Genomic DNA, 13,369 nt, shown 5'->3' on the forward strand with positions numbered 1-13,369 from the left:
ATCCGAGTGTTTAGGGGAGGGCTATAATTTGGAGAGAGAAAAAGCTGAAGAACAATGGATAAAGGATGAGAAGCATTCATGGGTTAAGGGGGGGGAGGGGGGAGGTAAGGCGAAGCCGGGAGAGGGGGTGAGGAAGGTCTGTGACACATAGGTCTGTAATTGCTACCATCAGAACTTGTCATTAACCTGGGGCCTGGAGGGCTAGGACGTGGGGGAGGTAGGGGGGTTAGTGTGGTTAGGGCGTCTGAGAGACACTGCTCGCGAGATGGCGAAGGTCTGGATTGCGTCGAGGGGGGGAGGTCGAGTTAAGGTGGGGTTGGGGACGGAAGGGGAGAGATGAGGAGGGCGGAGCGAGAAGGTGAGAACGAGTGCTCAGCAGGAACGGACACGTCTCCGCATGGTGGAGAACATGGCAGTGGGGCAGTGGGAGGGGGAGAGGGGCGTTGAGTGACTGACAGGCCAAGTGAGCCATGAGGCAGATCAATGCAGCCGTCTTCATTCCTGGACTGTCACCGTGACCCAAAACGTCACCCCCCGCCCCCCCCTCCCGTCCTCTCCTCTTTTCCATCTCCCCAACTCCATTCCATCCTGTCTCAAAAATATAGAGCATCGATCTGCCTCAGCCCCTATCTGTGTCTGATAAGGACAGCGAACAAAATAAGTGTGTGTGTGCACAGGCTGAACAGAGGTAAAATGAGGTCAGGGGTGCTGAAGCGTGCGTGCTGTGTTCAAAATCCATGATTGTCCCTCCTGTGCGTGTGCAGGTGTGTGAATGTGTGTCATGGGAGCGAGCCTCCAAGGTCACAACACATATACCCACAAGGTCAGTCACATGACAGGAGATCCAACCCATATTTGATTTCAGTAGAATTCAGACACAGTTCAACTTTTTGTGCATCTTCACAAACACTACCCTGGTCCCTGACTGTTTCCCATATGTGTACAGTGAGCACTTTGTGCTGTTATCGATTCCCACTCCCTCTATTTTCGTCCCTACAGCCACTAGTGAAGTGCTTAAATGTCTCACAGTATCACTTACCGTCTGCTAAAGGCCCCTGGGGTTTTGATTTATAACAGTGATGCTGCAATTACACCTTAACCTGGACACTGACCGGTTTTAACTTGCCAGATCTCAGGCAGGATTCCTAAGAATCCACACAGTACATATGCGCCACACGCTTCCACAAACAGGTGGCACACATACACACACAACCATAACGTCTTCAATTAGGGTGCAGTTAGGACTCATTTTATGGGAACCTCTGTATAAAAAGGCCTCTCTGCTCCCTCGGGATGTGTGGTACTTAAGCTAACCTTACAACCTCTGCTATAATGGCACACAGTGACAAACGCTTGCCCACTTCTCATATGCCGCCTGCTTCAGGTCTTGGTATCTGCTGTACTAATACTCTCTCACTTTGCCATTGGCCTTTGCTTGCTGTACATTCTCATTGTCGCTCAACCCCTGTTATTCCCATCCCTCTTTCAGCTTCTTATCTCTCCTGTGCCACAGGCTCTCTGCCGTTTGGCAGTCCCTCGTCTCAGATTTGGATGTCATCAGTGATGCCTCAGAGATTCGACGGTTGGCATTTTGAGGTTGAAACGGCGGAGGCTGTTTTGGGGAGATAACAGATTTCTTTTGCACGCAAAGTTTGGATTTGTTAAACAAATTCTCTGAAGTTCCCCGTCTGGCGGAACTTTAGTGAGAGCCAGTTCAAGGGGTTTCATTAAAGTTGTGGTTACTTTGTAGCTGAAGGTAATTGATCGGATGTCTGTAAAGACTGCAAGGTATCACCACAGGAAGGGTGTGTGTGAGACCCATTTGTGTGTTAGAACCGAAGGGTGTGTGTGAACCAAAGGGTGTGTGCCAGGAAAACGTATTCTTAATAATGCGGTACGCATTTAGGCCTGCTATATGTCATTGAATGTAGCAGTGGGAGCAATGCAGAAACAAAACAAAGTACGCCACTTATGAATTTCTATATGTCTCATCACCAGTACCTGTTTCTCACATTAGTTCTGTGAGAACCTTCCTTAGTCTCCCTTTCCAACTCTAAACAGGAAGGATCTACTTGACAACAAGCTGGACCGAACAAGAGAAGGTCACTTTAGGACACATCTGGATGTACTTCCAAATTGACCATCCTTGACTCGGCATGCTATTCTGGCCTTGATTGTTTCATTAAGTTCAGTGTCGTGGTTTACAGCAGGGCTTAAACCCCAGAGAACTTCAATGATGGAGTCAGTCAAATGCAGGTTGTTGAAGTTTCCGGGAAATCCTGAGGTCATTGACCATCATAAAACCCAAATTAGTGAAACTTCCCCTGCCCTTATCTGCTTCACATTATTCATGGTCATAGATATATGACATACTTTATAGATAAAGTTGCTAGAGACTTCCATTGTCAGTTAGAACACTGATATTGCAATGAAAGGATTTGGGATGATTTGGTGTGGGCCCTTTACTTTCTTCTTGTGACCAATGATCACTGATAGAGCCAACATGTTGTATAATGCAACAGTTAAAACTAGGGATATCAGTTTGCAGTTATGGCATTGCTCATTCAGGGTGTTGTATTCCGTAAGTGATAGTCAAAGAGACTTGAGTCAAGTTATCCTTGAGAGCCATAAGCAAGAGAAAAAAACTGGGCTCTCACAGAACTGTTTGTTGGTCTTTCAACTACTTTTGTTCAAACTGGAGATGGGTCATGTGGTGGTCGTCAGCTGAATTCCATCTTGATTTATCTAAAAGCTTCACTCAACAAGGCACTCAACACTCAGAACAAGTACTTTTGTACATACATTCTGGTAGATCCCTATGTAAAGGACTGGTATAGGCAGTAGGCAAACATACATTGTTATTGAGTATATCCAAATATTTGACACCAGAGGCACATTTTACTTCAGTCCTGGCACTTGCTCTTGTGTGTTTTGATTAGGCGCTATCATGACCCACTTCCTGTCAAAACAGGAAACCGGAGGGGTGAAAAAAAAGGGTGGATAGGAAAGTGTTTGATGTGTGTTGGCTTGAGGTCCGACGTGTGCTGCTTTGACCTTTCTGGCAGTGAAAACAAGTTCCAACTACATGGCCCACAGTCCTACTGCGAACACCTGACAGGGATATTTTCACCCGGTCAATGTGGAATAACTCGCCCCTGCTTTTGACACTTTTTTGCAGGTCCACTAAAAACAGCCAAGGGAGTTTGTATGGAAGATAGCTTGCCTCATTGACCATGCCAGACCTACCATGGTCAGTATTTGTTTTGATAGTTCAGTGAGGAGGGGAAGGCCCTGTCAGCTGGGGTTTGCTTGATTGATCTTTCCACGAGGCTATTGCTTGATAACCTTGATGGATGTTCTTTTCCCACAAAGTCGTGTTATTGTATAACTCTTTTCATCCCTCTTTGTTTGTTTGATTCTGACCAGGAGGGGCAACAAGTGATTTAACACCTTGTTGCCCACAGTAAAACGCACACATATGCTCTCAGACGTGGATTGAAAAATCCCGGCATGGTGGCATATTATTTGGACACACAACAAGGCAATAAGTTGTATGGCAGTTTGAATGAGAGGTTAGAGAGCAGGCTGGCAGTGGCAGCCAGAGCAGTGTGTTTACATTAACCCGAGCTAATGTTTTCAATTTGAAACACAGAGGGAGAATAATGCATGACGAGTTCATTACAAACGCTGCTAATTATCAGCTGAAACACAAACCGGCTGGAAAAATGACAACAATGCACCACTCGCAAATACGCCGCTGTGGCTTCGCCCGAGGAGGAACCACTACGGAATACCAATGAGGCATTAGCTGGTGTGTATGTGTGTGTGTGTGTGTGTGTTTGAAGCCAATGGTGTTTGATGTTGTTTGCAGTGGTGGCTGTCTGCCTGAGCGAGGCGTTCATGGTGAAGCAGATATGGTTTCCTCACAGGCTCCTCTTCTGTTATTGGCCTCTCGTGTGCTTGATGTTCCTCGCGACACCCATAATGCACTTGGTCATGTGCGGCAGTTAACAGAACTAAACACGTGGTGGGCCGAGCGAGTTGGATTACAGAGGAGAGAGTAGCCTGTCAAATTCAATGAAAACAACAGTGCTTCATGTTAAAGGTATAACTTGGATGAGTTGGAAATGGATTCATGGACTATGAAGACATAATGCTTTCCTGGGTCTTGACACTTAATGACAGGAAGATGAAATACCAAACAGAGGAACTAACCTCCAGCAGAGACTCTTCTAAAACAGCAGAGTGGATATGATTAGCTTTTCATCCTCATGCCACACATGTCCTCTACAATGTCACCAGGAGTTGTCAAAGATGACACAAGTCTTGAAACGGTAAGAAGGAGAGTGCTGAAAGCCTGCGCAATCAAGCTGTAGGCTGCAATCCAGGGTTGAACTAGACTAGAGAGAGGGAAAGTGAGAGTGAGTGAGAAACCATAATCCCATCCATTATTTGTATTACTATTACTAGGTAATATATTGAAAACATTTGGGTGTGGCTGTACTAAAGTTTGTTTCCAACTGTTGTACTCTTCATGAGTTGACTTCCTTGCTGGATTTGGGAAGTTACAGTCTAGTCTTTGCTCCACCTTGCAACATAACCAACATGCCCAAGCTACGCTAAGTCATTTTAGGGGGTCAGTAGAAAGGAAGACTCTTCTTTCCTGTAGCTCCTCTCTCACCGCCATCAGTCACCCTGTCAAGGACGTGTCAGGAGTGGGAAAAGGGGGACAGGACCCGGCTATCTTTTGACCTTTGCCCCTCAGCAATTATTCAGAGCATGTCTTCGCATCCCAAAGAGGGACGAGAAATGACCCATCTAAAGGCAGAATGCCAATATTGGAAAACAACCTTCTTCCTCACATATCTGCTCAGGTCTATTCCCAGAGCATGTCTGGCCATCTGTAGGACACCAGAACAATGTAGGGCATTTGCACAACAAAGCACCAGGAAAGGAAAAATATTGCGAAACCCCCCAAAACAAGATGCTTTGGAGTGTATAAAATGAGCTCTTTGTCAGATGCATTTGTAAGTGTAGTAAAGTCCATGCATGACTTCAGAGCTCCCCACTGTGCAGGGCTAAGGACAAACAGACCGATGGATATATATGCACCCACATCAACATATCTGCATAAACATCTTTAGCTCTGAGAAACTTCTTTCACACTTTACTGCATTATAAATACGTTTTTTTCTACGTCTACTTGATTTAGCCTGTGCCTCCGTGACAAGCCTAATATACTTCTCCCCCAGAGTAGACTATCTTTGTTCTTGAATGAAGTAGTAACCTACATTGTAATTGCTCCCATGGGCATTGTATAAACTCTAACAAACATGGTGGAGAAAGAACAGTACCCATCTGCTTGGCAGAAGATTATTTTTGTTCAGCCAGGAAAATTGAATTTTTCAGTTGACTCCTTTCATAAGACTATTGCATTAATCACCTGGCTAATTCGCTTCCTTAATAAGCAGGTTTTTTTGAATGCCAATGATTCTTTGAAGTGTATTTGATATGGTTAAAGCGGTGCATTGAACAGGCGTCGCAGCCTCCTCGAGTGATAATTATCACATTAATCACAGCTGTTCTCTCCTGACTAGTCAGGTTGAAAACGGGGCGTGAAACCGTACTTCTTCTCTGGTTTTTCGTTGCGCAAATTCATCGGGGCTCAATTAGTCTCTTTCCTCCCCCCCTGATGCCTTTTGTACGGGGCAACACCCTTTCCATGGGAGATGGAATAACTCTATCCTGTGTCTGCTAAAAGCTTTCCCTTTGCCACTCGTCTCGTTTGAGTGGAGAGTGAACCACGAACAAGTGCCTTCCCCCGCTCGCTGTGTGACTGCAAGGCCACATGGCCATTATGGCACTCAGTGTGCCAGACACAATGGCTGAAGGACTACGGTTTGACAGGCTCGCTGTTTGGCAGACTTAGAACCCAGCGACCATAAATCCCTCCATTGTGATCATTACATGGATTAGCACCTTCCATTTTTTGCCACGGGATCAAAGGATTTTGGTCTAGATTTTCAGTTTATCAGCATGTCATTTTTGAATACGCAGACAATCCATCATCGTATTGGAAGCTGAATTCACAGAATGCTCCTAGCTCAAATAATCTGAATGAAAATCCCACTGATTTGAACGCAGCATTGAAAGGGAAACCATATGTTGAATTCCTGGGTTCATTTTGACTTTCTTGTTGACAAATGACATGTTGCATGTGACTTAACCAGGAGGTTCACGGTGCTACACCTATTCTATGGCTGAACATCCTTGTCAGCCATGCCTAATGTGCTAATTGGGACACGAGACGTCCATGTTTACCCACTTCTCACTCCCAGTGGAGGGGAACTGCATGAGAATGAGCCAGCTGTCTGTCATTGAGACAGCAAAGCCATGCAGAAGGGCAAGATGAAACTTAGGAGCAAAATGAGAATGACCATACTGAAAATGTATTGATACAAGTACTGCTGATCTCACGTCAAGGATATTAAGATTCACCTGTCACTATCATTAGCTTAAAAAAATGATTGGAGAGTAGCCATACTAATACCTAATATACAAAGGGGAAACGTAGATGAGGAACCCTTAATTAGTGTCTCGAATACGCTCCAATCAATCAATGAAGGTTGAATGCAGCGCCTGCAAAGGTTGCTGAAAGATGAAAGAGGTGGATCTATTCAAAACGTTGCCAAATCCAAACAATAGCACCTGTCGTTACCAATTCTCTTCAGGGCTTCAGTGCAGCATCCGACAATCAAACCATGTTGTGTTGAAAGTGGCGTTGACGTTAAGTCACAATTGAGTTCAGAGGTTGATTACATGTGTTGTTATAGGGGGGGGGGGGGCAGTCATAAACACAGGGCAATATGAACACATTGCCCCCGTAATTGCTGCATCTCATTACTATGTCCCATAACTGGTTCTAATGGGGTTGGGGGGGGGGGGGGGGGCATGGTGTGATGGTAATGAAGTGTAATTGCACTATTAGGTTATGTCATTACATTTCTCCCTCCTCTTCCTGTAGCGAATTACCTCTCTATAATTATCTTCATCATCCTCTGCTTTCCTAGTTCCTGCTTCGTTTTGAGTGACCTGCGGTGGAACGACTGGGTCATTATTCAGCTGGCTAACTGAGAGAACAGAAGTTTGTGTAAGATAGGGCAAGAGAACGTGACTCCCCCAAACATGTATCAGGAGCAGCGTTGTTAATGAGGCAGATTGAGGTTTCACATTGAATGTACGGATAACAATTCCGACTGCGTGCACTTCGTGGAATTAAGCTGCCTGTCGTTCAAATGTATAGTCTGAATTACACTGCCCTGCACATTTACACTGCTGTAACACAATTGAGTTCACGTGAAGACCACGCCAACCCGAGCACTGATCTGAATGAGTCTCTTCACACCTCTTCACCTCTAAACAGAGCCGGAGGGATTGTTTGTATGTCTGTGTGTGTGCACGTGTGTAACAGAGGCAGCGCTTGTGTATTGTCTGAACAGTAGATTCTCTAGACTTTCTCAGATGTGTTGCCTAGCCTGGCGATGACATCAGAGGCTTTCCTCTACCCTGGCAGGGTTTACAGATAGACAGCGAGTGGGCCGGATGCCCCCCCCTGGGAGTGTCTGTGTGTAGACCGCCCACACATCTAGCCTCCATGCTGGGCTTGGAGGCATGAGGTAAGCCTTGGTGAGGTGTAACCGACAACACCTTCATGGAGGTCCGATGACAAATGGATTCTCAGAATAAACATGGAGAGTGGTGGTCTCTCCAAGTCAATATGAGGCAGTGCCAAACGCAGTGACTCAAAAGGCGCTTAGGTCACATCCAAGTCAGGTTATCAGGTGTAACCGAGCAGTTTACAGCTGCTCTACTTTCACAAACCCTACCTCTTCAAATATGATCTAGTTCTTTACAGAGCAAATTCATACTGTTCTGGTTTACGCTGATGGTTGTGGCAGCTACAGTACAACAGATTTTGCCAATTGGATTGCTCATGTACTGACCGCTTTCTATTCTTCATGTGAGCTGTGCAGAAGATTATGACAGCCTAATCAGATGTATTTACCATGTAACTGGACCCAGATAGGCCTTAACACAACATCCCTGGGTCCGAATGTTCTTGAAGCCATCAGTTAAGAATACAGACCTCAACGTCTGTCGACTGCAGTAGTAGAAAAGTGGAATAAGTGGATATTTCCTGTTTCCTGTTTGTTTAACTAAAGGAGGAGGTAACCAAATCAGTCTTTTTTCTGTCCTTCGCCATGAGCCATCGATTCTGCCTCCAAGTGTCTTAATGACTTTTGACCCCCAAAAATCCAAATAAAGAACCGTTCGTTTTTCAGTTTTGCCTTAGGCTGAGCCCTAACCTCGCACTCATTTGGCCATAGCAGAAATGTGTCCCGTAAATAGAACGAAAGCTGAAGACTACGGGAAGTCCAGGGAAAGTTGAGTCTGCACGCTGAGTGCACCGGTGGTGCAGTTTGTCCATGATCTCTCTCCCACGGCGTGCTGTCTGTTTAAGGAGTCGAGTCTCAGCTCTTCCCAGCTGGAGCACCTCTTCCCTCTGGGGGTTTCAGACGGCTGTGTTAAGCTCTGACTGAGCGCACATGCTTTCCTTAGGACAGCACAAGTTGTGCGGCTCATAGTTACAGATGCTACCAACACCATTGGCATCGGGTTATTGTTAAACCAAGGAAAGGATGACCATAAGGAAATCAGCGTATATTATTTGTCTTTAGACATGTGCAACCGACAGCACTGCAGACCAGAAAATACCTTATGGTAGGTCCTATCCACCCCATCACTCCCCCTCAACCACACCTCCTTCTTTCCTCCCCAAATCTGATGTGAAATATGCTGGGTGGACTCTGTGTGTGTTTTGTCTTGTGCATTCACCTCTGTTGCTGGGGATGCCCTCAGGGGTAGACCTGTAGCGCTGATAATAACAACAGGCACTGAGAACCCCCTCGGCCTGCAACACAACACAACAACTGATATTTCTGATTTCGCTATGCTCCCACTGAGCATTTGGAAGGCTTCCCGAGAGCTCTTCTCGGGATTTTTTAATTAGGAGCTGGCCATGAATATGCACAAAGATGTTCTGCATTTTGAACAGGAAAGGGGTCCAGGGAATGGAGAAATGACTGAGGGTCTGTAGGAAATCCAGTTATGTCTTTGGTATTGTTACTCATAGAAAACAACTAAATACCATATTTAAGTATGACAACTGACAACCACCTTATTTCTCGTTGGGGCTATCACATCACTAAAACAACAGAAGCTAAGGGTCGACTCCACTATGTCATCGTTTACATGAAGTAAGATTAAGAAGCACCTATTGGAATCTAGAACCAGCTCAAGGCCAAGGCCCCAGAATATACCCTAGCCATCACCTTACAACCATCTCACCCGTCACCCTCATTCTCTAATTTCTAAAGGGAGCTCATTGATATGGAGCTATAATGAGACTCCGCCACCTGTCCCATTGCGAAGGGTCCTACACGGGATGACGATTGTCGTCAGCTCATTGTACAATCGCCTGTCTAGCGGAATTTTGAACTGTGACTGCTCCTTTCATGTTAATGACCACAGTGCTGCTTTGAGAATCTGGCAACCCGCCCTGCTGACACCTGTCTGCAGTCCTGTACCTTCTGAGAGCATAGGGAGACATAGGCTGCTTGGACACAGAGACAATGAATCTCGTGACTCCATGTTTAATGCACACAGGGAGGATGTTCTGCATAATGGAGAAGCAATGCATGCCAATACTGAAGAGAAATTTGGTTTGGCTAACTTTATCTGTAACCTCGACCGATACAGTAGGCCCACTGTGTTTTACACTGTGTTGTTTGCACCAACGGCATTATGATATCACTTTGCTTCCAGCCATTATGTGAACAGTATCTTATAAGAATAGATTAATAAACTACACGCTCACTTTTAGAAGGAAATAAATATTTTCGTGGAGTTGTGCAGGACTTCATAAAAGAACGTGCGCGAGCTGCAACTTGAGGTAACACATTTTCAAAAAAGATTGCAAATAAAACCGAGCATATAATTCGTGCGTTAGGGCGATTCATTGTGTACGTCTGCTGGGCCCGCTGTTGCAAACGCCCACCAACTGTCAATATCAATAAAAGACGACGTGTGATTTACATCACTGGAGAAAAGAGTGAACTTCTGCGTTCGCATCTGTGGTTCAGTTACTTCTTTCAGTTGAGCAGCGAGGCATCTTTGCTATTCTCTCGTGGGCTGGGATTACATTTTAGATCTTTTTTGAAAGACGTTTGGTGTGTAACAGCAAAGCAACACCAAAAGGCTCCACTATATTAAGGTAAAATTGAACTAGCCTTTCATTAGATAGCCGAACACGTTTTTTATAACTAATTTAAGTTTGGTTACTCTCTGAGTTTGTTGCATCATTAGTAGCCCATCAATACTGTAAACACTTGTTTGATACTGGCCTATTTACTGGTTATGCTGTCAGGCCACTTTAGTCCTGACTCGTGTGCAACTGTTGCTGCCTGAGTTTGTGGTTGAATTTCTTAGGGTTACAATCAGTTTACTTTGGATTGTGCTCTCACAAGCAATCATTTCATGCTACAACTCTTTGAGAATCCTGCATTTCTTGTTTTGCTTTGATAAGTTATCTGACCCGCATATGTGTAACACAACAGCCCTCAGGTCTTATAAAGTGTAGGTTGGCCGAGGTCCACAGGTACCAAATAGGAGCGAGACTAGACATGGCCAGGGGTCATACAAAGTCCAGCTGTATATGCACAACCTTTCTACAGCATACCGGAGACAGGCCAATTCCAAAGAAAGGTCTGTCTCAACTGTTAACTGAGCTTTTGTTTTTCTGTAATAACTCCCTCAGAACCAATTGTTTGTGCTCTATTCCTCTATTGTTAAGCTTAGGAGTGGAGTTGTTAAGAAAACCAATCAGCATTGTGCTGTTTGTTTACAGCTTTCGTTAACAGGTTTTGAAGGAAGTTCTGTTTGACACTTTTATGGGAATGTAGCCATAAGTTTTCACTCATTAGAAAACGAGTACTGTTCCCAATTCTATTGAATAGGCAACTTTATACTTACTGTCATGTTTAAAGGGTGAGTTACTTAAGAAAACGAGACAATTAGATGGACTTTATGTTACAGTGAATATAGCTCACATCGGAACATATTTACATTGCATTTTCATAATAATCTATACTACATAGGATTTATATCTAAAACGTTCTCATGCTGTGTCACGGTTATATCAAAGAGGACTGTCTTCAATTGACTTCAACAATGGCACCTACCGCAAATATCTATTATTGAGTGTTGCAGCCTTGCAAATCTAATTCTCCAATAGCTTTAGCCTATTATGCTTGAAACTATATACAAAATATACAAAATGGTGTGACCATGGCTTCCCAGTTCTTAACAGTTCATATTTGGTATCATGTTCAATTAAAGTTCAGTCAAAGTTTCCATCCAGCAAATCTACAACACAACAACACAAAATCACATCTGTGGCATCACATCAAACCCAGACCCCTAAACAATAGCTTCAGGCCTACAGTCTGTTTCTGTGAATGGGCCCTAACCCAGTGACAGGAATGGGTTGTAAACCATTGCAATGTCCCCTCAGAAGTCACTTGTTCTGGATTGTTCCCAAAGTGTGCCTGGTCACCCGTGCCTCTGTCTGTGAGCTTGCAAGGGCAGACACACGCAGACACAGTGCCTTAGAGACTTTGGCCCATTGAGAGGTATCGACTCCTCGGAACAAAACAAAGTTCATGACCTCGTTCTGTCCCTGTGTGAAGGGCTCCAGGCACACATTCTGCCCATAGAAGCGAAAGGCCAGCCAACAGCCTGGCCTTAAATCACTCTACAAAGGAGGGACGGCCCCTTCGTTGGTATTGTGATCCGTCTTAGGTCCCAAACATGGAGCGGATGGTCTTCGAGACACACCGGGAGCTCACATCTGTGGAGGACTGTGGAGGACTGTGGAGGACTTTTACAAGCTCAGCAGCTGTTCAGACATAGTTGAGGCTCCAATGTTCATTCGCTGCATGGGCATGTAGACGCACAATAACTGATAGCACCAGAACGGGACTCCAGATATTATTTTTGTGTCATTTCTGGCACACCTGTGGCTGGTTTCTTACCATTGGGCTTTACCTTACGTGACTACAGTGTGGGAACTTGACTGGGTCAGCTTTTGTTTTCAAGATAAGAGACATGCTCCAAAACTTAAGCATGTACCGAAGTTATCAAAGTCAGTCACTTAACAGGTCATTGATCGCTTAGCTCCCTGGAGCCTGGAACAGATTGTGGGCATCTGGTAAGGCCAGTCAACACCCCCCCCCCCCCCCCCCCCCCCCTCTTGTCAGCCCATTCCCAGGCTCCTTTGCCCCAGACAAAAGCAGTCAATCATCGAGCGGCGGCTCTGAGAAGAGCTCTCCCTGCCCCTGACCTCCAAACTCTCTCCAGGTTCAACATAAACCTCTGTGACAGGGATAAGGGATGAGGGCGGGGGCAGCAGTCCCACACACCACATAAACACAGACACAGTCTCCGACCCCTGCTTCCTCTCCCTCCGCAGCCGAGACGGGAGACAGCAGGCAGGATCAACCGGAGTTTATTGGCAACTTTAAATCAACATTTATACAATGTTCACTTCCCGAGGCGAGGGCGGCAGGGAGGGAGGCATTGTGTGTTGGCAGCTGTTGTGAGTTCCGTGTGCATGTTTGCTTGGAGTCTTGGAAAGCGTTTCTTAATTGATATTGCATCGACAGGTGTTTGAGAGATTGTTATTGACTTCCGGCGCGCCTACGCGATGGCTGCGTCGACAAGAGCTCCGCAAAAACCCAGCTTTTTGTTAGTCTTTTTAGTGTTCGTTACTTGTTTTGTCAATGTTATATTGTCGTTTATTCAGTACGACCGGCAGACACTTCTGGACATTAAGTTGTCACTTGGCAAGGATCATTTTACGAACTTTAATTCCACTTCTCGGAGTGCGAGCTCGGACTGCAGCTGGCCCTTTGCTGTTTCGCCGTTCTGTTTACCCGCTAGACGGAGAAAGAAGAAACGTGGCCGGCGTGCTGGAGTCCTTGTTCGAACTCGGAAACGATGCTTCAAACCTGCTCTTCCAACCATCTTACTAGCTAACGTTCAGTCCATCGACAACAAAATGGATGAACTTAACGCTCGTGTCAAATTCCAACGGGACATCAGGAACTGCTGTGTACTGGCGTTCGTTGAGACCTGGCTGTCTCCGGAGATCTCCGACGCAGCGGTTACCCCGTCGGGATTCACCATATACCGCCAGGACAGAACAGCTGACTCAGGGAAGTGCAGGGGCGGAGGGGTCTGTGTTATGGTT

The 13,369-nt window shown here is 45.5% G+C and overlaps 1 protein-coding gene across 1 annotated transcript in view; it reads left to right on the forward strand.

Moving 5' to 3' along the window:
* The first annotated feature begins 265 nt into the window (after nt 1-265).
* kif26aa (kinesin family member 26Aa) overlaps nt 266-13,369 on the forward strand; it is a 66,748-nt gene continuing 53,644 nt past the window's right edge. Inside the window, exons 1-4 of the mRNA XM_047022183.1 lie at nt 266-274; nt 765-823; nt 1,514-1,582; nt 2,062-2,125. Coding sequence (XP_046878139.1) covers nt 266-274; nt 765-823; nt 1,514-1,582; nt 2,062-2,125 — 201 coding nt within the window. The remainder of the gene's footprint in view (nt 275-764; nt 824-1,513; nt 1,583-2,061; nt 2,126-13,369) is intronic.

This window comes from Hypomesus transpacificus, chromosome 6 (genome assembly GCF_021917145.1).
Source record: "Hypomesus transpacificus isolate Combined female chromosome 6, fHypTra1, whole genome shotgun sequence".
NCBI lineage: Eukaryota > Metazoa > Chordata > Actinopteri > Osmeriformes > Osmeridae > Hypomesus > Hypomesus transpacificus.